The sequence below is a fragment of the Anopheles merus genome, chromosome 2R (genome assembly GCF_017562075.2).
Source record: "Anopheles merus strain MAF chromosome 2R, AmerM5.1, whole genome shotgun sequence".
Taxonomy (NCBI): Eukaryota; Metazoa; Arthropoda; class Insecta; order Diptera; family Culicidae; genus Anopheles; species Anopheles merus.
This window is the reverse complement of record NC_054082.1, coordinates 50,351,397-50,377,745: the sequence shown is the minus strand read 5'-3', so window position 1 is coordinate 50,377,745 and position 26,349 is coordinate 50,351,397. Positions and strand designations below refer to the sequence as shown.

At 48.9% G+C, this 26,349-nt stretch overlaps 6 protein-coding genes across 11 annotated transcripts; 3 read left to right on the top strand and 3 right to left on the bottom strand.

Moving 5' to 3' along the window:
- Positions 1 to 222: 222 nt before the first annotated feature.
- LOC121588210 lies at positions 223 to 2,871 on the bottom strand. Its single transcript, XM_041905909.1, has 4 exons — positions 2,096 to 2,871; positions 996 to 2,010; positions 753 to 888; positions 223 to 467 (listed from the first exon to the last, which is right to left on the bottom strand). The coding sequence occupies exons 1-4, from the start codon at positions 2,596 to 2,598 to the stop codon at positions 331 to 333; spliced, it is 1,791 nt and encodes a 596-aa protein (XP_041761843.1). The 5' UTR covers positions 2,599 to 2,871; the 3' UTR covers positions 223 to 330.
- Positions 2,872 to 5,778: 2,907 nt separating this feature from the next.
- Positions 5,779 to 13,180, top strand: LOC121590807 (dynactin subunit 1). 5 transcript variants are annotated; one of them, XM_041910813.1, is made up of 10 exons: positions 5,779 to 5,931; positions 6,026 to 6,267; positions 6,356 to 6,474; positions 6,750 to 6,776; positions 7,425 to 7,493; positions 8,222 to 8,296; positions 8,973 to 10,894; positions 10,969 to 11,132; positions 11,194 to 11,912; positions 12,010 to 13,180. In XM_041910813.1, exons 2-10 carry the CDS (start codon positions 6,091 to 6,093, stop codon positions 12,608 to 12,610), a joined length of 3,873 nt encoding a protein of 1,290 aa, XP_041766747.1. In that variant the 5' UTR covers positions 5,779 to 5,931; positions 6,026 to 6,090; the 3' UTR covers positions 12,611 to 13,180. The 5 variants fall into 5 exon arrangements, with proteins under 5 accessions (XP_041766747.1, XP_041766748.1, XP_041766749.1 ...); XM_041910814.1 differs by lacking the exon at positions 6,750 to 6,776; XM_041910815.1 differs by lacking the exon at positions 8,222 to 8,296.
- Positions 13,181 to 13,847: 667 nt separating this feature from the next.
- Positions 13,848 to 18,398, bottom strand: LOC121590809 (endoplasmic reticulum chaperone BiP). 2 transcript variants are annotated; one of them, XM_041910819.1, is made up of 2 exons: positions 18,200 to 18,398; positions 13,848 to 16,790 (listed from the first exon to the last, which is right to left on the bottom strand). In XM_041910819.1, exon 2 carries the CDS (start codon positions 16,778 to 16,780, stop codon positions 14,801 to 14,803), a length of 1,980 nt encoding a protein of 659 aa, XP_041766753.1. In that variant the 5' UTR covers positions 16,781 to 16,790; positions 18,200 to 18,398; the 3' UTR covers positions 13,848 to 14,800. The 2 variants fall into 2 exon arrangements, with proteins under 2 accessions (XP_041766753.1, XP_041766754.1); XM_041910820.1 differs by lacking the exon at positions 18,200 to 18,398 and adding an exon at positions 17,559 to 17,664.
- A 539-nt stretch (positions 18,399 to 18,937) lies between these two features.
- Positions 18,938 to 19,639, top strand: LOC121590811 (mediator of RNA polymerase II transcription subunit 22). Its single transcript, XM_041910822.1, has 2 exons — positions 18,938 to 19,186; positions 19,254 to 19,639. The coding sequence occupies exons 1-2, from the start codon at positions 19,090 to 19,092 to the stop codon at positions 19,571 to 19,573; spliced, it is 417 nt and encodes a 138-aa protein (XP_041766756.1). The 5' UTR covers positions 18,938 to 19,089; the 3' UTR covers positions 19,574 to 19,639.
- LOC121590810 (WD repeat-containing protein 46) lies at positions 19,569 to 21,805 on the bottom strand. The gene is made up of 2 exons (XM_041910821.1): positions 21,675 to 21,805; positions 19,569 to 21,600 (listed from the first exon to the last, which is right to left on the bottom strand). Exons 1-2 carry the CDS (start codon positions 21,675 to 21,677, stop codon positions 19,636 to 19,638), a joined length of 1,968 nt encoding a protein of 655 aa, XP_041766755.1. The 5' UTR covers positions 21,678 to 21,805; the 3' UTR covers positions 19,569 to 19,635.
- Positions 21,806 to 22,082: 277 nt separating this feature from the next.
- On the top strand, positions 22,083 to 25,567 carry LOC121587673 (DNA-binding protein K10-like). The gene is made up of 2 exons (XM_041904661.1): positions 22,083 to 23,412; positions 23,668 to 25,567. The coding sequence occupies exons 1-2, from the start codon at positions 22,363 to 22,365 to the stop codon at positions 24,007 to 24,009; spliced, it is 1,392 nt and encodes a 463-aa protein (XP_041760595.1). The 5' UTR covers positions 22,083 to 22,362; the 3' UTR covers positions 24,010 to 25,567.
- The last annotated feature ends 782 nt before the right edge of the window (positions 25,568 to 26,349 follow it).

Genomic DNA, 26,349 nt, shown 5'->3' with positions numbered 1-26,349 from the left:
TAGAGCTGTAATATATGTATGTAGGTATGATCGGTTGTATGTGATCAGTTGATGTAGGAGAGGCAACAGAGTTGCAAACGTAGCGATGTAAAGCCCGAATGTATGCCGGCGGGCAATTTGTTGAAGAAGGAATGTTAGAAAATGCTAGTAAAGTTAGGAATCGGTACAAAAATAAAGAACACAATGCGTCCACCAATCGAGCGCATTGTGTGAGAGGAAAGCTAACAACACTGTCATGCTTGAAGCTTTATTGTAAAACGTCGGCAGGCACTTTGTGCTATGTGGAATGGTTCTTACGGTGCTGCGTAACATATCCCACATGCTTTTGCGCTAGTGTATACGTGCATTCAGGGGGTTCAATATCCTGCCAACCATCAGTGCCAGGTCTAGCTCGTTATCGAGAATGCAGAACAAAAATGGATAGTTGACGGCAAGCTCGACCGGATTTTTGTAAAGCGACGTAAACCCTAAAAAACAAAGGAGAAGAATACAAAACAGTTTCTCGCACGAAGAATGCAATGAATTCCGGTTGGTCACAAACTATCACAGGAATGCAAAACGCAACTGTGTGCTCATGTGCGTAGAATGCAATTCTCCACGACCACCCAAGCAACAACCAACGCCCACACCATTCGGCAGCGGACCAATTATAGCCAGCGGTCATGCAGAAACATAATGATATGCAAATGTGCAACGGGAAGCGGTAGCATTCGTGTGTTCGTGTGTGTGTGTGTGTTTGGTTGCATAATTACGCTTTAGCTGCTGCAGCGAATGCGTCCGGATGTTAACGTTGATCGATTGTTCAATGTGCTTCGCGTAGATCGTCGGATCTTCGGTCATCAGGGAGAAGTCGGCCCGGGACGGTTCGAAAATGTCGTTGATGCCGAGCTGTGGAAGAAAAGTAGGTGGGGCATGATAAAACCAACAACATAAATCATTGCACCGTGCCAACCCGCACCACCCTCCGTCGTCCGGGGTTTAAGTGCTGTTCTTACATTTTGCAAATCGCTCGTCAGGATGATGTTGCCCTTCAGGTTGAACTTCGGCACGATCGTTTTCACCCAGGTCGGGCTCATCTGCTCCGTCACTTCCCGCAGGCTCGGAACATTGTCACCTATCTGCAGCAGCTTCAGCACATTGCCCAGCCCAAACTCGTAGTCGGGCAGTACGATCAGCAACTTGTAATCTTCCGAATCCAGCTCCAGCTCTATAACGGTCGACTGGAGCCGCTCGATGTAAGCGTACTTAAGGATCGTGTTGTACACCTTGTACGGCACCTTCACGATGTCCGTCTCGGTTAGGTAGAAGTTATGCTCTATCGTATCGTCCAGCAGCCGGTACGCATCGGGCTGCTGCAGGAAGGGGTTCTTCCGTACCGTGTTGTCCATCGCGGGTGGAAACCCGGCCGTGGCAAGCAGCGCTGGCGAAGGGTTGGTCGTTACGTCCTGCAGCAGGAAGTTCTGCAGGAACCGTTGGTGGCTGATGATGTCGATCTCTTCCGGTTGCCGCTTCAGGCGCACGGATCGTCTCCGCTGCGGTGAGTCCGGATGGCGACGCTGAAGCAAACGCTGTCCACGCTTTCGCAGGTTTCGTCGCCGCTTCTCACCACCCGTCTCCTCCGTCACTGGTTCCTCGCCATCCGTTGTGGGAGGTTCGGAAGTTTCTTCCGTCGCTTCCGTAGTGGTGTTCTCCGCTGGCTCGGACGAAACCATGGTAGTGGTTATATCCACATCGCCGCCTGTATCGTTCGTCGTCTGGGATGCTTCCGTTGTCGTTACAGAATCGACTGTACTGCCCGTGGCAGGCTCGTCAGGCATCGTTCCGACGGTCGTCGACAGTTCTACCGGTTCGGTTGAATTTCCCATTTCAGTCGTTGCATCGCTCGTCGTTTCTTCCGACTCCATTTCAAGTGTGGTGGCCGGCATCGGGGTGGTAGTAGTTGGCGTTCGCATTTCCGGTATGTTTTCCAAATCGTACCCATAAAATTTAAGCACCGACTCATATTCTGGCCTGTCGTGAGTGGGAAAATTCAAACAATCAACCAACCCCAAACACCAGCCCCACTTTCACAGAAGATCGCTGGGTCCATACTCACCTAATGGTAATATTTTCACTGCTCAAGCTCAGCCCATTCAAAAGGTTTTCTTTCTGATAGAAATAGCTGCGCAGTCGACGGTGAATATCCCGGTATCCAACGCGTAGCACATCCTTATCGTGCGGCGCTACCAGCTGGCCGTGTAGCTCCACCGCACTATTGCCAGCCGCTCCCTCGTACAGGGCTACAAGTATGCTGGCCAAGGAGCACGGTGAAAACGCAATATTGTTCCGATTGCCTTTCGAGTGCTGGTGAAGCACCCGAAACCCGAGATGATTCGTCTTGTCGATCATCGCCTCGAGGGGGGTCACCTTATGGCGAATCTCGTGCTGATGCTGGGTGGGTCCACTGGGAGCTGCGGCCTGTACCGGAGCTGTGTTGTAGCCTTCATCCGTACCGAAACTTAAGCTATAAAACTGACCATTAACTGTTGCATGACACAACATACCAACTACACTAACTACAAAGGTACGGATAAGCAACGATTTCTGGCTCGACCACATGGCGCTGGCTCGTTAACGCGTGGTGCGAATGTAAGGGTTGAGATCAATGACCACGATCACAAAAATCACACAAAAATAATCGTTCTCTGTCTGCTGAACTAATCCACCCTAATCACAGCACATTATTACTGCCCGATATTCATCACCCTCTTCTCACACACACAGCAAGCACAAACAAGTTTCCAACCAGAGAACCACACGCAACCGAAAGACGATCGATAGACGCTGCGCGGAACACGTTCTTCAATGGACTAACTCGTTTGACGCCCAGATGATCTTCTTTTATAAATCATGGCAACGTAAAGAAAGAACGAACGCCCGAAAGCATACCCGAAGTGGCTCCCGTGCAAACTCCCGCCTTTTTTTGTTTTGCTGCCTCCCCATTCAGCGGAGTGTATCGTACGCAGAGACGCACCTTTTGCGCGATTCGTTTCTTCTGCCTCATGCTATTGCGTTCGTTGCCCAGCCAAAACGATGTTACAAGGTACAAGGTGTTCGGTCAGCGATATCGTCACTTTTGTTCGTGCTATAATAATGTGGCAGAGTGGTTACTCCAGCGAAGCAATGGATTACATGTAAGCAATGGAAGTTCATGTATCATAGAGCCAAAATGGGTCAGAATCGATTTTGCTACTATTTTCAAGGGAATCGGGGATGTTATAAGTACTACACTGCGTGGAAACAATATTTCCGTTCAGTCATTCCGGAACAACGAAACAATTCGTTCCAGGTTTCTAATAAAGAGCAATATCGGAGGCATCAATATCGAGGAACAGATTAAGCCTTTTCACTCATTTGATAGTCATACATGCAGCAGAGCTATCGAAATTTGTAGATTTTGTTGAATCATTTAGAATCCTGTGGCGACTGGCCCACATTTCACTTGACCTACATTTTTACCCTTTATCACATGCAATCGATATCTATTAGTTGTCCTGCATAAAGCTTATTCCTCTACCGTCTTGGAGAATATGGAGAAATTTATAGTTGCATATTCTCCTGGAAGATTTTGGTACGGAAAAAATACTCCAGCTACTACATTTTCTTTATGCAATGAACAAATTTTACCATTCAAACAAAAGCACACCATATTGAGTGTGTGGAAACACTACTACGTGATAATTTAGGGCGCTTCCACCAGTTTACCAACGATAAGTTGGGATTAATTTTCTAATATTCAATTGGCAAATGGAATCCAATTGGAATCCAGTTATGTCTGTCTATAAAAGATGTTTTCAATTACCGACTAGTCATGTGAAATTTTCAGAACAATTGGAATGGAACGATGCCAGAAGTTTTTCGGGCAGGTTCGGTAGTAGCGTGCGGTGGGGAGGGGAAGGGGAGTCGAAGACACAAGCCTCTGGAATAATAATATTTATTATTTACGTTACCGTTCGCTATACTGGTCTCAACCGTTCCGACCGTTCTGATCGTTCCAGCCGTTTCGACTTATTGCTCCGACCGAACCTACTGTTTCTACCGTATATAACGTTCCGATTGATCCTACTAGTTTCAAAAATGTTAACCTAGCTCTGATCGATTCGTTTTAGAAACAAAACGAACCTACTAGGTTTGTTTCTGAACGTGCATAACTATTCCAGTTCCATAAAGTTTACTAAATTAACAGATTTATCTCCAGCGCGTCAAAACTTACCATGTGAAAGAGTCCAGAGCCCATAAGTATCAGAACTCCTGAAGAACCATGTAATGAGAATAGAATGATGATAAGATGGTTCGAAAACTTCGAGACCGCACGAAATGGGAGCTATATTGCACATTGATTCGCCTGGTGGTCCTCTATGGACTCGAGTCCTGAACCATCCGGGCGGAGAACGCAAACGCTCTGGGCATCCTCGGGAGCATCCTCCGAATCATCTTTGGCGGAGTATACGATCATTGAGCGTGGAGGAGAAGGATGAATCGAGAGCTTGCGGTGGCGAAGGCTGCCAGGATACGATGGCTGGGGCATATCTTAAGGATGCCGGACACATGACCCACTAATAAGGTGTTCGACGGAGACCCCCATTTCGACATGAGGCGCAGAGGAGCACAGCGAACGCGATGGCTGGATCAGGTGAAGCGAGATCTGTCGGAGATCGGGTGTCTAGTTAGTGATGTGCTCTCTGGATCGCACTCATGACTCCGATCTGAATCCGATTATTGTTAGTCCAATTGCGACTCCGGTAATATGTAACCACTAGATCTGCCCGGAGTCGGAGTCGTTCCAAGTCGTAAACGTCCGGAGTCGTCTGCAGTCGACCGGAGTCGGTTGGAGTCGATCGGAGTTGGAGTCATTCGGAGTCATCTAGAGTCGATCGAAGTCGGCCGGAATCGGTCGGAGTCAACAGGAGTTATGTGGTTCAATGTGATTCAATTCATTTAGTTGTGATTTTTGTCTTTCACTTTGTGCGTGCACTTCGTATAAAGGTCTTTGTTTCGAAGGCCGACTATGACCGACTCCAGACGACTTCGACTCCAACCGATTCCGTGCGACTCGGATCACTTGAACGATGCCGAACGACTCCGAACGACTCCGGATGACTCCGACTCCCAAGAACTTCGGACGATTCTGGACGACTCCGGATGACTCCGATTCCAAATTTATCAGAGTCGACTCCGGATTTCTGTCAACACTACCCATCACTAGTGTCTACAAGACGGTCTCATGGAACAGTCGTCAACTCGTATGACTTAACAACATGCCCATCATGGGTTCAAGCCCCAAATGGACCGTCCTGCCATACGTAGGACTGAATGGGGGGAAATCTATAAGTCCCTGAAAGCCAACCCTACGTGGTACAGGCAGGCCTTGCCGAACAACGGTTGTTGAGCCAAAGAAGAAGAAGAAGTGTCTACATAGATGTGAGGCTGCAAAAAAAGACCGAGCAACTTGCAGAATGAATGTTGACCGGGCCATGCCACGACGACGTGTTCCATCGTGAGCAGGCCAACAAGAGTGAGAGAGAAACTAAATCAGTTATTAATTAAGATATAAAAAAAACTGAATAAAAGTACAATATAGAGAAGTAATTTTATATTCTACTATAGTGAGAAAGAATTGCAGTTAGTGAGCAAAAATTCAAAACAGTGAGAAACTGAACACACACTGACATCTCCGGCCGACGAACCCTGCTTGGGCCCTCCTGTCATCCGGCTAAATGTCAAAACGTACTTTTTTTCTCTATTGCCAAAGTTACATTTTTGTGATTGCATAGGAAGGTGTTCAAAATGTACACAATTATTTCTAGTTCACTGTAAAACGGTGGCAAAACCCATTTCAACGCACAGCACCTATAGAAAAAGCTTATAGCGTTACGGCGCACAACGGACAAGGTAATTGTAGTGCGGTCGGGCAGTCCGTCTGCCCATGAATGCATGTAAAAAAAGGAAACCCCATGATGACATCAACGCCGTGTTCCGTTCACAGTGAAAGCAGCAACAGCAACAACTCTCGCGGAGACACAACGACGGTAACACCCCGAAGCTCCCGATATGGCCGAACGGTATCTGAAAATTGGCCAGCGCGTCGAGCTGACCGGCAAGGAGGTGCGTGGCACGATCGCCTACGTCGGTATGACCTCCTTTGCCGTGGGCAAGTGGGTCGGCGTAATTCTGGATGAGGCGAAAGGCAAGAACAACGGATCGATAAAAGGACATCAGTATTTTTCGGTAACGTTGGCACTATGTTTTACAAACCCTCGCTAGGGTTACAAGCAGCAGGTATCCCGGCTATAATACCTGATCATCTGCATTTCAGTGTGAAGAAAACTATGGCATGTTTGTACGCCCAACCCAGTTGGTGTTTATCGACGACGCTGGTAACCCCATCGAAGATGCACAAACGCCGGACGAAAAGCCACGATCTCGTCTGAGCAGGTTAGTAGCAAGGGGAGACGATAGTGCAAAAGGGTTTCCCATTCCCTGGAACCAGGGACGTCGGGAAGGGCAGAATCTCAGTGCTCCATCGGTGCACGATCGATCCAGTCCATCCAGTTCAGCTCATCATTGCTCATACAAATGTTTTGTACACTTCGATCCACCATACCTTGCTGTTCTCATGTCTCATGTGGTGCCGTACCGAACTATCTATCTCTTCCGTCTTTCTCTTCCAACACTCCTGTAACACTTTTGTCGTTGTTAAACCCCGCTAGTGCTAAGCGTGCAACTGGCAGAGTAACGTAAGTGCCCTAAACAAAAACCGTAACATCTATCATCCTGTTAAAACAGCTGTTTGCAGCGGAACGCAAATTTTGTTTCTCATTCCAATCCATCTTAATTTAGGCGTAGGCCGTCTTGGTTATCGATAGTTAGTGTTAGTCCTTTGTGTTTTGTTTCTCACATTCGAGACCCCTTCTTTTATTTTCCCGAATGGTTGTTACTTGAGATGCTTCTATAGCTCCCATCACAAATTACTAGTGCGATTTAACGTTTCGAACCACCTTCAGTTCTTTACTCAGTTCATAATGTCACCATAGATTGCGTACTTTTCGCCTTAAATCGATTGTTGTTTTAGAATAGGTGTGTGTAATAGAAATGTTTGAACGCAAAACGCACTCTCACATTAACCATTGCGCCCAATGCGGTATCCGATCGGTTAGGGTAGGCGAGCACAAACTAGCGACGAAATTGCCTCATTCGAACTCTCATCCATCATCACCTACCGAAAGCGGGGCTATTTTTGTTATGCAGCGCCAATGAGCTTTTGCTACTGTTGCCGCCGCTGCCACTGCTGCTATCACAAGCAACGCGCTCTTTCTGTGCATTAGAACGTAGCAATCTAACTAAATCCTTCTTTATGTATTTCAATGCAATCGCCCACGGTCCAGCGCGGGTTCAGTCCGATCACTTGCCTCAATGCCTGGATCGACTCAAACGTTCTCGGCCAAGCCAACAGCGTAAGTGAAACATGTTACCGAACTCCCGTAGTTTGCAGTTGTGGTAGCGCTATTCTTTAGCTACAATGTCCCAAAAAACAAAATCGCCATGATCGCCCGTACAACTTAGACCGGTCTTTTAAACCCCTTTTAGTTACTTTTATTTTGTCTTTTGTTCTATTGTATGTGTGTGTGTTTTTTTTAAACGATAAGCAAAGATGCTTGCAAGTAAACTTTTCAGTTAAATTTGATTTATAGTTTCAGTAACATTGTGCAGACAACATTCTGCATTCCTCTGTTAGTGTAGTGTATCGGTCCTCTATAGAACTTTCCATCGAAAAGATCATATATGCAAAATTTAATCATTATCTTTCTCTTTTTCTTTCACTCCACTATCTCCATACACCACCTATTTCACACTAACTCATCCCTGGCCGGTGTCGTTGTAAATAATGTGCGACGACGTTGTGTGGACTCTCTTCTACACTAACAACTGCCGCCCCAAATACGACTCTCCGATTAATACTATGAAATTGACTCTGGATTTGTTCACCCTTTCCTGCTCCATCCATTTCCTACATGGAAATTGCTCGGTGAATTACCGATCCCCCACGATCGATCGATCTTCAACATCATCACACTGGTTTAACATTATGATCCTTACCATTCATCGCCTCCCAAATACAAACGAACCCTTCCACAATCGGCCATCGTTTCTCTAATGCGCCTGTACACGCGATCAACGACAGGGTGCGCCGGAAGTCACCGGTTAAGCAGCCGCAAACGAAGCGCGCCTCCATGACAATGACACTGTCAACATCCAGGTTATTTTATTACATCATCCATATTACTTAGCGATACTTACGCATTTGCTACTTTTTTGTTCTTGCCTGTGTCACTGTACAGTCACTCTGAATGTTCCCTTGAACGCCTGTTTTACCTTGCTATACCTTCTGGGTTTTCTGTTTTGCATGAACACTTCCATTTGTACACTGTCTCGACACGCATTATGATGTTTTTTTGTAACTAGAACGATATTGTATCTTACGATCCAAAACAACCAACTCATAAAGCGTGTAGTTGTACCCTTTTTCGTTAGCTTTGTTTAGTTTGCTTCCGGTTGGTCAACATTTGAAATTATATTTTCTTTCCTCTGCCCCCCTTTGGCAACGATATTTAGCTTTGGTTTGCGTTTTCAGGATATTTCGCCAAAAATAAAAGAAAATTATGCGCACACTTCACGTCTGATGCTTTGGAAACGATTGCAGTGTTTGTGCACCTTAGTTGTGTTTTGTATCTTGGCCGCCACTTTTCCCACCGAATGGATTCTGCTTGTTCTGTTGTAAATGTTATCATCACGCCTTCAATTTCAAGCAATGCCTCTGTTGTGTTCCATTTATTTAAGCTAGCACAGTGTTGTTGTTGTTTTTTTTTTTGTACACGTTCTCCTCTTCTAACGTAGTCCTTTCTCCGTTTTTGCTTTTGCTGCTCCCATTTTAGCTCGCGGATGTCGCTCAATCGGAGCACGAGCTCGCTCGGTTCCAAGACGCAGCTTACGTCGCCGGGCAGCGAACGGGCATCCGGGCAATCCTCCATTCCGACGCCCGTTTCCTCGATCCCGACGATGGTGAAACCGGACCGCAATGAGCCGCTGCAACGGTCGCACATGAGCCCCCCGGAATCGCTACAAACGTCCAAACGGGCATCGTTCGTGGAGACGGGCTTTGTGGAAACGCTGAAACCGCAGTTCACCCCGGGCCAATCGCTCATCTCACCATCGCCGGCACCGACACCGGCACCGGGAGCGTCCTCTACCGAGGATCGCATTCACATCCTGCAGCTGCAGGCAGAGCTGGAAGAGATGCGCAAGCTAAACGCAGACCTGGGCGAAAAGCTGGAAACGTTGAAGCAGCGCCGCGCGGAAGATCGCGAACGCTTGCGGGAGTTCGACAAGATGAAAACGCAGTACGAGCAGTTGGTGGAGTTTAAGAGCAAAATCATGGACGCCCATTCCCAGCTGCAGCGCGATCTGCAGCGTGCCAAGCAGGAAGCGAAGGACGCGATCGAGGCGCGCGATCTGCACAGCGAAGAGATGGCCGAGCTGGCCGAAAACGTGGAGCTGATCACGCTGGATAAGGAGATGGCGGAGGAGAAGGCGGACACGTTGGCGCTCGAGCTGGAAACGGCCAAGGAGCGCATCGAGGAGCTTACGCTCGATTTGGAAATTTTGAAAACGGAAATGCAGGAGAAGGTCGGCTCTATTGGGGGTGGAGGTGTCGTTGGCGCCGGCGACGGGTCGGCCGTGGCCTCGACGTACGAGTTCAAGCAGCTGGAGCAGCAAAACGCACGGCTGCGGGAAACGCTCGTCCGCTTGCGCGATCTGTCCGCGCACGAAAAGCACGAGATCCAGAAGCTGGAGAAGGAGCTGGAAACGAAAAAATCCGAAGTGACCGAACTGCAGCGCACGAAGGAAAAGTTTTCCGCCAAAATCGACGAGCTGGAGGCCCAGCTGGGCGATCTGCAGGAGCAGGTGGATGCGGCGCTGGGCGCGGAAGAGATGGTCGAACAGCTCGCCGAAAAGAAGATGGAGCTGGAGGATAGGGTGAAGGCGCTCGAGGAGGAGGTGGCCGAGCTGGAGGCGCTCGAGGAGGTGCACGAGCAGCTGGTCGAAAGCAACCACGAGCTGGAGATGGATATGCGCGAAGAGCTGGACATGGCGCACGCGGCGAAACGGGAAGCGGTGCGCGAAAAGGACGCCGCCCTCGAGACGATTGTCGACCGCGACCAGACGATCCTGAAGTTCCGCGAGCTGGTGCAGCGGCTTAACGAGCAGTGCCAGGAGTTGCGCGAGCGGCTGAACCAGGAGTCGAGCAAGCAGCAGCAGCAGCAGCAGGCCAAGGATACCGCCCTCATCACCGAGACGATCGACTTCAAGCAAATGTTCGCCGAATCGAAGGCGTTTACGCGCGCGATCGATCTGCAGCTGCGCCAGATCGAGCTGACGCAGGCGAACGAGCACGTCCGCTACCTGACCGCGTTCATGCCGGACGTGTTCATGGCACGGGGCGGCGACCACGATGCCATCCTGGTGATACTGCTCGTGTCGCGCATCGTCTTCAAGTCGGGCATCATCGTCAGCCAGGCGCGGGAACGGTTCTCGAGCGTGCCGCAGATGGACCGGGCCGCGATCCTGTCCGGCCACGAGGTGGCCCAGTTTGGGTTCCGGTCGCGCCTGCTACACCACGTGCACAACCTGCAAAGCATCATGCACCAGTTCCTGTTCAGCATGACGGGATGCAAGGCGGACACGCTGCTCAAGATCGGCGCCGCCCTGCCAGAGATGCTTGCGCAGGAAAAGATGGTGGACGAGATCGTCGATCTGCTCAAGGCTAACCAGCTGGACGAAAACTCTTCCACAGACAGTAAGTGGTGGTGTTGATGGTGGTGTAGAGTGAAGAGTGTGAACTGACCTAATTGGGAATTTTTCTACTTACAGATCTGGAAAAGTGTGTCACATTCTTCAACGCCATGTACGTGGTACTGCTAACCGGCGAAGATTTGGTCAACGAAACGCAAATCGTGCGCGACTGCACTGCATCCATCGGTGCGGCCTGCGACTCGATCGCAAACGATTCCAACATTATTAAGATTTTGATTAAGGTTAGTAGCGCAAGCAAATCGTTTGGAGAGTTTCCTCAAATATTGCTCCGTATTTCCACAGCCCGGCGACGAAACGAGCGATTCCGGCTTACTCCTGCAGTACATTCTGCAAAATGTGGAAAACATAAGACAGCAGCTGAAGCTCGTGAAGCGCCGTCTGCCGCAGGACGTAGCAATAACAAAGTGCAACCTGTCCATGAACACACTGCGCAACCTGAAACGCACCGCCGAAGCACTGAACAAGGTGATGAGCGTGCTGTTCTACGCCACCCGCCAATGTCTGCAGCTGGTGACGCTCGACCCGGAAACGGAGACGTCCGTGCCACAGGAAAAGCTGTGGGAAATCCTGTCCAACGGTTGCGAGAAGGTGTACGAGCAGGATGACCTAGGACCGTCGCAGAACGTGCGCACCGTGCTGAGCGCGGCCAGCACCGACATGGGCCAGCTCGCCCAGTATCTGCTCGATCACGAGTACGAAATCATCTCGGCAACGAACGCCGCCAAGCCGGAGGAGAAACCGGTCGCGCCGATCATACTGCGGGCGCAGGCCGTTAAGAAGCAGCTGGAGGAAACGAAAACGCTGACGGCAACGCTCGAGAACCGGGAGGCCGAGATACGGCAGCTGAAGCTGGCCGCGAAGCTGAAGCAGAACGAGCTGTCCGAGATGCAGATACGGAAAGATTTGGCCGAGAAGAAGCTGTCGGTGCTGCAGCAGGACCACGAGACGAACACGACGCGCCTTCAGAAGCAGTACGATGAAGTGTGCGCCAAGCTGAAACAGTACGTGTTGCGTTACGCTTTGCCAGTTCAAATGTCCTTTGCTGTCTGTTTCTGATTAATCAAACTTTTTTTTGTTCCTCCCCGAAACCCCCCTTAGGAAGGAGAAAGAGTTCGAGGAAACGATGGACCACCTGCAGAGCGATATCGATTCGCTGGAAAGTGAAAAGAGCAGCTTGCGCGACAAGCTGAAATCGTTCAGCTCGCGCAAGGTTGATCTCAAGACGACGACGGCGCTCGACATCTCGGCCAGCTCGCCCTACATCGCTCAGGAGCTGTCGCTGTTGAAGCGCGCCTTCAAGGATGAGCGGGCCGAGCGGCTCAAGGTGCAGGCAAATGAGTACCGCAAGATCCTGGCCGGGTTGGAGCCGCTGCACGTGCCGCAGCCGAAGGATGAGCGCATCCAGGAGCTGGAGCAGAAGATAACGCGCGTCAAGCACGATCTAATCATGTCGCTGGTGAAGGGTGCCGAAATACCGGCCACCAACACCGTGCACGGTAGCGTCTCGAAGACGATCCTGGACCACGAGAACCAGCGCAAGCAGCAGCAAACGCAGATACGGGCCAAGGCGGAACAGCTGGCGTGCGATGTGATGCAGGAATATCTCAGCAGGAAACCGCACCGGGCGGCCAAGGGTGATTTCGCCTCCTTCCCCTCAAACGAACTGACCGCCGCGTTTCGCGTGAACGTCAGGGTGTAGAAGGGAGAAGACGCACTGATGTTGTATGATAAAGTTGATTAGGTTTAAAGTAGTTTACTCAGGATTGAGATTGGCTTGTTTGCGCTGCCCCTGTGGCGTATGATCGCGCAACCAGAAATAACCGGGGTACGAATAAGGCAGCCCCACTCTAAAAGGGCTTTTCTTACATTTTGGCTCTAGTTTTTTGCGTTTTTTTTTTATAGTTTTCGTCCCTATTTATTAACCCGTCGCTTACTTGTTTGAAACGGTGCTCGAGAAAATGAATGCGAAAATGGTAGCATAGCAGGAGGACACGCTAAGGAAGTTTGCCACACGTGCTATGGTGAACTCAGCTGTTTTTGTTTTGTCGGTGTGTTTAGTTAGGTTGAGTTTTAAAAAAATGGAAAGCTTATTGTATACTATTTAAACAAAAAAAATCATCGCTACTTAAATAAGAATCAATCATGAAAAAAGGCAAATGCGAGACAACTTTACTCTAAATACGGAACCATATACCATTCCTTCCTGCTTCCTTTGGCAGCAACAAATTAATAAACCCCCATCGTGATATATCAAACACTAACATGAAAATATGAGCTATTCTTATTGAAAGTGAACGAAACGAAAGAAAAATCGATAAGTTTCTTTCCCTCGTGCACACGCGACACCAACAACACAACACGACCACAATTTATCAGTATTATTTTTGTTTAGTTTTTATTACTTCCTTTTTTCTTCCTTACATTACAATCAGTCGATGGATGAGAAACAATGAAACACGAACTGAAAACGGAATGGCAGCACACAAAGTGTACCGTTGTAGTATGATCGCAATAATCGCATCTTGAAATCGCGTAATAATTGGGAGGTGGCAGTGAATGTGTGTGGCGGATTCATGCTATTGGGGTGTTATCGGTAAACACAAAACACACACACACACACACTAACAAAAGAAAGAATTTGTCCTTGAAATGCTATTCACCACCTAAGTTGAGGCCGGAAAAGCACATTCTGCAAAAATGCGTGATAGAATCAATTTTGAGAGTTTGTTTCTTGTTGGTAGCGAATTCGCTTTTCATAATTTCTCTCACTACACGTTAAAGGGAGGGGGAGCGCAGATTAGACGCGATGTTGGGACTTTGAGGGGGGGGGGTACAAGTGTTTCCACATCCTACCCCAAACCAAAAGCCGCCTCTACCACCCGTGGAACGAATTGAAACAATTATGTGTGAACAAAAAAAAACACTATTCTCTCTCGTTAATTTTTTCTCTAGTTCTATTTGTCTTTGTCAGGGCGCGATGTGTGCGTGTGTGTTGCTATTTTAGTTGTTCTCTTTGATGGTGGTGTTGTAGACTCTACAAATCATTTTCCTGACTGGCTTGGAAGGGCTCATCACAGACACACGCACACACCGCGCACGCACAAATCACCTAAATTAATCCCTTTTTGTTTGCTAAATCGTGAGCTCCTTCCTATCAAAGTGCCTTGCAGGGTGTGTTCATTAAGTATTACCTTCTAGCATTGTTTCTAGCGCATCTCTCGCTCAATAAATAAAAAAAAGATCGGAAACGATTCGTTCTTCAACACACATACGCAAACACACACACACACATAGACACACTGTTGAGTAAACGACAAAACAAAAATGAGAAAATCAAACCTCGGCATCGGGATCTTCCAAAATCGACACACTTTGTGGTGGTTTGTTTTCCCCCATGACTTGGGTGGTGTGTGTGTTCTGCGTGTGTGCGTTTGTGCACTCGCGTTTGGGAGAGCTTAACAACTCATCTAGAAAATAAGATGAGCCTCGCCACACGAACGCAAAACGTGGCGTCATTGTGTGCGCCACATCTTTCTTGTCCAAATATCTTCCTACCCTCCTCGTCGCGATGCGCACTGCGCCTCAGAACCAAGGGGGAATAGGACGAAGACAACGCGACGACTATACTTCCTTTTCTTAAACGCTGATGATGAGGTCGATTACTATGAAGCTGTCACTCCGAATGGTGGGTGTGCGTGTCCGAGGAATGGAGAATTATTCCCCCCACGCACACACACGGTTCGGAGACACAGCGAGATGGAGTGGATGAAAGGCGGCTGGTTTTGTTTGTTTTGCATTCCTCGCGGAAAGTTGGGCTGTGTAGTACCGTCCTTTTGGGTGGATGGAAGGTGGGTGGGGTGTGATCGGTCCCCGCCGCTGCTGCTGGCACTTACAGCTCATCCTTCAGCTCGTCGTCCTCGTCGCCGCCGGCTGGCGGTGGGGCACCGCCACTGCTCGCGTACAGCTTGGCAATGATGGGCTGCACGATGTCCTCCAGCTCCTTCTTCTGCTTCTTGTACTCTTCCGCCTCGGTGTCCTGGTTCTCGTCCAGCCACTTGATCTTCTCGTCGATCGCTTCCTCCATCTTGGCCTTGTCGTCGTCGGACACGCTCGCGCCCAGCTTGTCCTTCGAGCTGAGCTGGTTCTTCAGGCTGTACGCGTAGCTCTCGAGCTCGTTGCGGGCCTCCACGCGCTCCTTCAGCTTCTTGTCGTCGTCGGCGAACCGCTCCGCATCCTTGATCATGCGCTCGATGTCGTCCGGCGTCAGCCGGTTCTGGTCGTTGGTGATGACGATCTTCTCCCGGTTGCCCGTGCCCTTGTCCTCGGCCGACACCTGCAGGATGCCGTTGGCGTCGATCTCGAACGACACCTCGATCTGCGGGATGCCACGCGGCGCCGGCGGAATGCCGGTCAGGTCGAACTTGCCGAGCAGATGGTTGTCCTTGGTCATCGGGCGCTCGCCCTCGTACACCTGGATCGTGACGGTGTGCTGGTTGTCCGAGGCGGTCGAGAAGATCTGCGACTTCTTCGTCGGGATGACGGTGTTGCGCGGGATCAGCTTGGTCATCACTCCGCCGACCGTCTCGATGCCCATGGTGAGCGGGTTCACGTCGAGCAGCACGATCGCATCGGTGTCCTGTTCGCCGGACAGCACGCCCGCCTGCACGGCCGCACCGTACGCGACGGCCTCGTCCGGGTTGATGCCGCGGGACGGTTCCTTGCCGTTGAAGAACTCCTTCACCAGCTGCTGCACCTTCGGGATACGGGTCGACCCGCCGACCAGCACAATCTCGTCCACGTCGTTCTTGGTCATGTCGGCGTCCTCCAGCACCTTGTGCACGGGCTTCATCGTCGAGCGGAACAGGTCCATGTTCAGCTCCTCGAACTTGGCACGGGTCAGCGTCTCGCTGAAGTCATCGCCCTCGAAGAACGACTCAATCTCGATGCGCACCTGGTGGCTAGCCGACAGGGCACGCTTCGCCTTCTCCACCTCGCGACGCAGCTTCTGGACGGCGCGGTTGTCCTTGCGGATGTCCTTGCCCTTCTTCTTCTTGTACATCTTGATGAAGTGGTCCATGACGCGCTGGTCGAAATCTTCGCCGCCCAGATGGGTGTCACCGTTCGTGGCCACCACCTCGAACACGCCGTTGTCGATGGTCAGCAGCGAGACGTCGAAGGTACCGCCGCCCAGATCGAACACCAGCACGTTCTTCTCACCGTCCTTCTTGTCCAGTCCGTAAGCGATGGCGGCCGCAGTCGGCTCGTTGATGATGCGCATCACCACCAGACCGGCGATCGTTCCCGCGTCCTTTGTCGCCTGACGCTGCGCATCGTTGAAGTACGCCGGTACGGTAACAACGGCATGGGTCACCTTCTTGCCCAGGTACGCTTCGGCCGTTTCCTTCATCTTGCCCAGCACCATCGCGGAAATCTCCTCCGGCGCGAACACCTTATCGCCCTGGCCGGTCGACACCCTGATGTGCGGCTTGGAGTTCTTCTCGATCACCTTGAACGGCAGCAGCTTGATGTCGTGCTGCACCGTGTGGTCGGTGAACTCGCGGCCAATCAGACGCTTCGCATCGAACACGGTGTTTTCCGGGTTGGTCGTCAGCTGGTTCTTGGCGGCGTCTCCGATTAGACGCTCACCGTCGGCCGTGAATGCCACGTAGGACGGCGTGATGCGGTTACCCTGGTCGTTGGCAATGATTTCCACGCGCCCGTTCTTGTACACACCGACGCAGGAGTAGGTGGTGCCGAGATCGATACCGACCACCGTGCCGATATCCTTGTCCTTTTCCTTCTTTTCCTCCGCCGAACAGGCCAACACGGCCAGCACGACCACCAGGGCCGTCTGTTTCAATAGCTTCATTGCTGGTTTACTAATGGAGGGGAGAACATGGGGAGAAACAAAAACACACCAAGAACAAATTAGGACAAAGTTTGCGTAAAATATTAACTTTAAACTGTGCAACGACGTGCCACGGTTGAGCTGCCACGGTGCTTTTCTTCTTTATCGTCGCCTACTTTTGAGGTTGTCAGATGAACCACGTGTTTTCAGAAGAGGTTGCCAAAATTTAAAAATGTTTAATTCACTAAAAACACTGTAATCAAATAAAAGAGCAAGCGGAGGCAAAGGCATGGACGAGATTAGCTCGCCCCGAACAGTATACGGACTATTCTTTCCATGTCAATGCCACATAATCAAATCCCACATTCGCCATAAGGCCACGTCAGTGCTGCGCCGGAACCCATCGAAGCTTAGCGGCGGCGGCGGCGGCACTCATCGCGACTTTTGATGCTTTAATTTTTGACAAACTCCACATTCAAAGCTGTGGAAAACCTTTCTCCACTGTTAGGCCCTTTTGACTGGTTAAAATACAAATCACGTCATCTTGCTTTTCGCGGGGCACAGAACACAAAATCGGAAAACAACCGTTATGTCTGTTGACCCCATTTATGATGGACAGAGGAGGCGGCAAAGGGAGAGGAAATACGTGCCGCCATACATAGCGAAAAAGAAAACCTATACCTCAAAGGTTCTACAAACTATTCAGCAACAGTGTTAAATGACGCGTATTACGAATATTTTACACTAAACTAACGACCGGAAACTTTCTAGAAAACTCACTTAATACACACACACATACCAGAAAGTGATGATGATTCTCCCGCAAAACCGAACCCAACTTTCTACCTCGACGGCGTCGTGTCTTCTATTCCCCACGAGAGTCGAATCGTTCCTTGCTGCAGCCGCGGCTGCTCGAGCTCCAATTCAAAAAGAACACGTCAACCTTTCAGTGCGTACTACCTGTCTCTTTCGCGCTCCGTTTGCTACCACGCCGTTACTAGCGAACAGAGGACTAGCTTCCGTCTCTTTTCGGCCCAGGCTAGCCGGGGCGCATCCAAGGCACCACTGGCGGCGATGTGTGTACGAAAAATGGCCTCTTTTCATGCAACCATTTTTTCGCGAATACTACTACCATTTCACCTACTTTTTCCCTGTTGCCATCCAACCGAAAAAACGGAAGACATCCCAAATCCTTCCAGAACATTCAATTGGCCGGGCGGCAAAATCAATTCGCTGTCAAAAGCTCTATTCTAGCGGTTCGACAAATAAAACGAATCTTATCTATATTCCCCCTATGTCTGTATTGGATAACCCGCCAGCACGCACCACCACCACCATCGCATCCAATTGCCTTTCCGCTTCAGATACACCGCGCGTCCTACCGGCACACATTGCACAATTTTCGGCCAAACAGGGCACACCATAGAACACGCAACTTACTTCTTTTAATTGTTTCAGGACACAGTTCACCAAGAAACCGGGCACCACTCTACCGGGACTGTTACACCCTATGGGGGAAAGAAACCTTCTATTCACCGTTTGCACACTAATACCGTACTGTCTCGATTTTCGCTTGTCTATTGCTGAGCTGGGAATGATTCCTGCGCTACCGCTGCGCCCAGGCTTTATTGTTCGTAAAGTACACGTCAACCTTAACGCCGACCGTCGCTTCGAGAAAGCATGACGTGTATCAATTGAGGCGATGGTCTTGGACGATGCAGACGGGAAACGTGTGCCGTCAATTGATATGAGCGAGCTGTGCGTATCATTCGACAAGTAGAAATGCTGATGTAATACGATTTGTGTTTTGGTTCTGGCCGTTATCAAAATACCAATGATGCGGTTATCTTTTATTAATGCATCAATGAAAGAAAAAAAGCGTATTTGTTTATGTCGTACAGGAATCACTGTTGCCGAAGGGAGTTCATAGAGCGCCGCCTAATCTTTGCATGATGGTGACATGGTCGAACACTGCAGTGCACGCAGCATACAATTTGACAATTTCATGGAAATATTAAATTATCTCTGTCTTTGCTATCAAACGAGTGTTTAAAACACGTTTTAAAGATTTCTGGAATGAGCGGCACAAAAAAAACGAAAAACAAGCAGGAATTGATATCCGACTCCGCTGTCAAAGTGGATATCGAAAAATGTTTTCCAGCAACTGAATGTGGGCCAACCTGCCATCTGCCAAGAATGCGTCTCCAATCCGTGTTTGCCTTCAACTGAAATGTAAACAACTGAGGAAAAAGGGAACAATTTTAGCCTTTTCTGGATAAAACTGTCGAGAAATTTCCGCATCGCTTCCAGCAAACTGTTACCGAGTAAACATGCAGCGTAATCTGACCCAATCGAAGGAAGCCCTCCTGAAATCCTACAATTCCCGGCTAAAAGAGGACATTCGGAGTATGCGGGAAAATTTTGAAGGTATGCGTCGGACACGATACGTGTTCGATCGAGCCGATCTCATCATGCTGTCGCTGTTTCATTACAGAAATAATCCGGCTTGCCAAGGGCGAGAATGACACTCAGCTGTCCAAGATAACGCAGTGCGAGCAGGACACGTACGAAACGCAGGTCCGAGCGGCCAACATTGTACGGGCCGGCGAGTCGCTTATGAAGCTGGTGTCCGACATCAAGCAGTACCTCATCCTGAACGACTTCCACTCGGTCAATGAGGCTATCTGCAGCAACTCCACCCTCTATCGGACCACACAGATCGACCGGGACAACAAGCTGATGGCCGTGCGGGACGACATGGCAGCGGATTTGTACGACCTCGAGGAAGAATACTACACAAGCATTTACAAGTGATCGGATTAGATTTTATTAATTTCCATCCATAGGGTAGAGCAATAAACGCATCGGGCGTTAAACTAACGCACAGCTTTCTTCTTCGCCTTCGTCTTGAAGCGATCCAGCACACTTTTCGGCTCCAGCGGTATGAAGTCGGCCGATTCCGCCGGTGCTTTGGCTTCATCTTCTGCCAACAGCTTCTCCTTGATCTGCCGCAACTCGTTCGCTGTCTCGCGGAAGCGGGCTTCCTTCACGTTCTGCTTTATCTTGATAAGTTTGGCCTTCGAGACACGGTTGCGCTTGCGTGGCTCAAAGTCAATCTTGGGCGGCTTCATGGTCAGCAGCTTCACCTTCTGCTCGAGCCGCGCCTTGGCGGAAGGTACGTCCACCTCGTCGATCTGCGTCGGATTGAGCGTGATGAATTCGGCCGGAATCTTTTCCAGCAGCCTGTGCACCTCCTCCTCCTGGCGCTGCGTGCGCGACTGGAAGGGATTGGCCTCGAAGGTGTCAAAGTTCGGTTCGCCCGAACCGGGCACGATCAGTGACACGAAGCCCTTTGCCGTGCCCACACCGAGAATGTCTTCGTACGGGCAGAATCGAATGCTTGAAATCGGACCATTCGTCCGGTGGCGGATGTAGGGCTTCATCTGGGGTTCCGTTGAGCTGTTATCACGCCGGTACACCTCACACACGTTGCCCATCGACAGTGCGAGCAGCCCGCGCTGGGACAGCTCGATCTCGGATGCCGCCGTATTGGTGTTGTACGTCTCCAGCGGGCCTTCCAGCTGCCGCACGTCCCAAATTTTTATCCTGCGATCCAGTCCGGCCGTCGCCATCTGCATACCTTTCGGATCGATCGCGATCGCGGTTATCGGTACCGGGTGGCACAGCATCTTCGCCAGCGGGTCGCGCATCATCGGGGACCACATCGAGACGACGCCCTTGGACCCGCCGACACAAGTCACCGCGTTCCACGGATTGTGCGTCATTACCGAGACCTTGCCCATGCGAGTGTTGTAGTTTCCCACCGTTTGGCCAACCGACACGTCCATCCACGAAAGGAACCCGTTCTCGCCGGCACTGTTTAGCAGAAAGTGGTACGGCAGATACTCCAGCCGGACGCTTCGGTGCATCGTTTTGATGCAATGTATCTCCGTCCCGTTTTGGTCGTACACGTGCACCCAGTTTTTCTGGGCCGCCGCGTACATCGTTTGATTCATGAGCCACGTGATATCGTGCACCGACTCCATCACGTTCATCTCACACAGCAACTTTTTGCGCACCCAATCGAATGCGGCCACGTGCCCGCGCTTCCCGCCCAGCAGCAAAAAGGCACCGTTCTTCGTGTACCGCGTGCGGTACGGGCCGAACTCGAGCTCCAGGTTGAAGTGCTTGGCGGCAGTCGTTATGTCCACGTGCTGCACTATCTCTCGCTGCGCAATGTTGGTCGTGCTTTCGCCGTCGTCCGCCTCGAGATATCCTTCCTCCTCGTGGAGCAAGATATCCGCCCGAGCAGCCTGCTGGGTGGCGAACTCAATGTTCATATCCTTGCGCATTTCATTGATTTTGTGAAACCGGGTTTTGACGCCTTCCATATCCATGCGCTCGCCACGCGAATGGCGCAGCAAAGCCGCCGGATCTATTGGAATGTTTAGCGTTTCCTCCCGCCCTCTTGGTGTGAGGGTAGCGTTTTTCTTTTTAAGCATTTTCTCTCTCCTGGTCTCCTTGCGAGGGCCTTCCTTACCTCCATCTTTTGCTGCCTGTTTTTCTTGTTTGATCTGGTTAGACTCTTTCATGTCCGCCAGAGTCTCTGAACCGTTTAGTGCTTCTTCCCGCTTCTTCAATCCGGGGATGGCATTTTTCTTTTCGAAACTGCCTTCTTTTCTGCTCTTGTGAGAGCCCTTATAATTTGGCTTTTTATCATTTGGTTGCCATTTGAATCCCTTTTTTCCTTTCGCGTTTGAAGGTTGATGTTTCTGGCTGGTTTTCTTGGCAGGCCCACTGCTCTCCTCTTTCTGTTCGAAATAACGTGCTGCTTGTTTTACCTAAAACCAACAAATGTTTGGTTTGATGAAGGATTTAGGATATTTCCTGATGAATCATCTTTTATGTGCCTCACCATCTTTTGAGCCAGCAGATAAACTTTTAGAATTAAACGAAATCACACCAAAATCTGCACTCAGCACAGTAAAAACAAAACAGCAGCACCGACCATGCTTTCGTGCCGCTCTTCGCATACAAATGTCAACACATCAGAACCATTTGACATATGGTACCACAGTATATCTGACATTTGGGCATTTGGGACAATTTTAGTACAACACAACTCAGCTCGCTTTTTAAAATAAAATACAACAAAATACGTATTTTAATTATTTACATTATTTATTGTTATTTTTTTGTGACGCCTCCACGACACAACGATGGTAATCAACAATCTCCATCCTGATGGAAATCGGTTCACAGTTGTTTTTAGTTCAGAAGTCCTGGCCAACAGCAGAGTCTATTTCTAGAACTGTCATCACTTTAGAACATCCATTTTCCCAAAGAAAAAACGCAGATTACAGGTATCAAAGCAACACACACGCACGATAAAGCTTTTCCTGAGAAGAATTGCAATGTTTTACTTGGTGAAAAGTGATTAAACGGCTTTAGCGTACGGTAAAACGTTCAGCCCGCGTTTAGATTGTGAGGTAACGGTAGCAAACGCTTGATTCGCAGCTAACACCGGCCCCACGGTGCATCGCTTTACGGGCGACAACTGCTGGATTCGCGACAGAGGACACTTGTGAAAAACGTTGTAAATAATGGTCTCCAACAAGGCACAGACAAGCGAAGGTAACAAACGTGTCGGTAATCAGATGGCAAATCGACCGCGGTTCAAACCGGCCATGGCCAAGCAGTACAATCCGATGAGCAATATGCGGAACATGAACGCTATGTTCAACGCCAATCAGCTCGGCGACGATCCCGGTTTTGTGGACTTCAACGATGATTCGATCACCGCCGCACCGAACGGCACGGGTGGCCCAAATGCAGCAGGGGCGGCCACCTCCAACGGGCTGGAGGGTGGGGGAATCAAAAACGGTCCCTTCGCAAACGGCAATCGACGGATGAATCCGCCGATGAAGCGTCCCATGAAGAACGGCGGTATGCCAGGCATGCGGAATCGCATGAACGGGGGAGCCAATGGAATGCCCAGCTGGGGCCCCCCGATGCCGCCGCCAAACATGTTCCCCGGTCCACCGGCGGCCGGACGTCGCGGGCCCATGAATCCACCGCCGATACCGCCCCCTGTGCCACCGGCTCATTTCCGCAGCGGTCCGGGTATGCGTATGCGAGGCCCACAAAATGGAAGATTTGGTGCGGGTGGTCCGCCCGGGCCGATGTCGCTAATGAACCGACCGCTACCTCCTCCGATTCCACCGATGGCCGGCCGACCGATGCCCCCACCGATGGGGCGTATGATGCCGCCGCCACTACGCCACGGCGGCCTAGATGGGCCGATGCGTCGCAACATGAACGGCGGTGGCATGCATGCACGGGGCATGGGTGGAAAGATGGGACCGTTTCCACGCAACGGTATGCCACCCGGCGGTGGAACGGGAGTGGGTCCGAACGGTAAACGCGCCAGGCCGAAACCGACCCAGCCACCGAACAGAGAAGAGTATCCGCTGGATAAGCCATGGGTAACCGAGGAAATTAAAGCCGAACATGATAAGAAGGCTGATCTGGCGAACCGGTTGAAAGGGCACAGAGATGATGAGCTTTTCGCACAATTTAAGGTGCAGCGGGATAAGTTCGTTAAAATGTACGAAGCAGCTCGGCTTGAATACATTGGCAAGCATCCGGAACAGGTAAGTTTGGGAAGTGTGTGTACCGATAGCGTGTAGCGTGTATTTAAACGTACCTCTGGATTATCATTACTAATATGCACTATGCCTTTAGTAATTCCCTTGCACATACAATAATTTGTTTGCCCTTTCTAGGCTACTAATCGTTGCGCTACCGTTGCAATAATATTGTCCATATAGATAGCAAAAAGATTACTTACCAGTGAAAAGTCGCACAAGCAATTGAAAACACATTTTACTCACGATTGTTCATTACAGGACGTAGATAAAATCTTGACCGCGCCTGCCTGTAAAAAGGCACGTACCGAAAATGTAGAAAAATCAAACGCGCCCACAGTGTCCACAGATAGTACTGCTAAAACAGAGGGACCTACTAGCAGCACTTCTACCACTGATCCCACAGACCCACTGGCCAAGAGTGACACAAACGGTAGTGGTTCTTCCGCTACTATCGACAGTTGCACTTCTAATACAACAAATGCATCTTCTGCTACTGCTACCACAGCTTCTTCTGACACCAATGATACCACTGAATCGGCAGCAGCAGAACCGCAAGCCAGTCCGGTTGCTGCTCCAGGCGAAAAAAGCGCAATCGTTTAGTATGACGGTGGTGTGGTGTAATCCTTATGGTAAAGCGTAGATGAAACTTAACGATCCGTTTTTGCGATTGATGAAGAAAGCAAGTATAATCCTGTAGATCGACAGAGAGGAAAAGAGTAAAAAACAATTATTGAACTTTTAGCATTTTCTGTCCTGAATGAAACGAATGAAAAGGATAAGATCGTAGGCCGGGAGTATAGAGAGATACCTTGAACACATGTAAAGCAACACAGAGCAGAGTTTGTGTTTGATGATCGTTGCACAATGTTTTTTAACCGTTAGACTGACAGCCAAACCCGAAACCAAGTATGAACACAACAATAACTATATAAAGACCCATCATTGCGAAGACAAGCTATTTGTGCCGTGATCATTAGCGCTGTACTCATCGGCATCAGATCAGCAGAGTTCATCTTTGTATTGTACTGTTACACGCGTTGGCATATTCAGCACACTATAGCAGATATAACATTAGTCATGATGCAGGAACCAATAGAATAATTTCCCTGGTATGCAGCAACAATTATAACCTAGAGAAGAATAGATCCCACCAAATGTCTAAACATTTACAGAAGCCGCAGACGGCCTCGTAGCATCACTCTGCCACAATAGCTAGCTTCAGTCAAATGAACGTCAGACGCACGCAAGATAATCGAATACTGTTACAAAGATGTATCCTTATGACAATTGCCAAGTAATACGAATTTTAAAACGAGCGAAAGCACTCCGCGTTGATCTCCTTCCTGTCATCAGCGCAGAGTAGTAGTACAGGTGCAATGATTGATTGAAATGGAATTGGAACTGTAACTATGAAGAATATCATCATCTATAAACATTACCGAACGGTACATGTCATCACACAACTCCCTAACTTTGTAATGGTTTGTAGCAAAAATAAATATAAAAAATACTACTTAGATTATCAGAACCATTACACCGTGCACGCTATTGTCGTGAGTCAGAATTAGGCAGGCGATAGGCGGTATTGTATCGTTTTAGCAAAATTTAATGTACGTACGCGTAACGTATCATCAAACACCCCGTTAGCCAATATGAAAAGAAAATCAAGGTACAGGACCCGATGTTGTACTCGACTGAACTGGAAACATAAACTCTGTAGCTCTGTTGTCCATGTAGTATGCCTGGGATCCTATAGTTTGTTAATGCATAATAGCAAGTACTGTACGGAAACATGCATTTGATTTGAACGCTCCCTGGACATGCGCTAAACCCCATTTCAGAAAGGCAAACAATCAATACAATGTAATAGCATGAGAACGCTAGAGCATGCGAGTATTTAAAATATAACAATGGTAATTTAAAATTAGAACGATGTAACGATTTATTCGATGGCTTTCTTTACGATATTAGTTTACCGCGCAACTGATCGTATATGAGTAGTTTCGATGGTCTCATTGGTTTGGAAGTAGAATGGCATGCACGGTTATGTGAAATGTTGGTGGGCAGCTAGACATTTTGCTTAGTTCAAATTAGGGAGCGTGTACGTTGGCATTTCGTGGATCAATATATTTTAAATTATTCTGTCTTCTGCTGTTAAGTCCTGATCGGTTAAATTTGAATGCAATATCACGATTATTATTATCACAACGAAACAGACGCGTATGAACGACGAAATGCTAGAAACTCTAAGGCGTGACTTAAAGCCGTAAGTGCATAACTTTTGTGTGGTGGGCTTTGCAGCACAATATTGTTTTATATTATGAATGATATTATGAATCACATGTACGATTACTAGTCTAGTTTGAGAGAAAAGAAACCGCTCTGCGTTGATGTCCTTTAGTTTGTGTAGAAGAAGTTACATTTTTGTTAACGTGAGCAGAATTACTATAATTGATAGCGTTTTACCGTTTACCGTAGACGATCCATGAGCGTGTAGCAGAACATTTGAAAACAACATATAAAAACATGTAGTTTGCGTAAAATAAGGAACGGTTTCTGTTTGCTGTTTCTTTGTAATTATTTTTATTGTTTCAACATATCTTATGTTTTAAGTTGTCATATCAGTTGGCATTTTAGCTTTTCGTTTATTTGATTTGGTTTTTATATCACTTTGTTTTACGTGTCCGTAGTTTTATGTTAGTGTAACTGTCTGCAACCAGTTGCACATATTATTTATTTAGTGGAGTAATACACAACCAAGCAGCAACATCCACCTGCTGCATCTTCTCAGGATAACATTATTTTTCTCTTTCTTTATGATAAATTAGGCAAAGTATAATAAAATTTAAGTATCCACCATAAGCAGTAAAACAGTGTGTAAAAATATTGCAACTAACGACGCAGTGTGATATAATTCAACTAATGTGCATACTTACATTT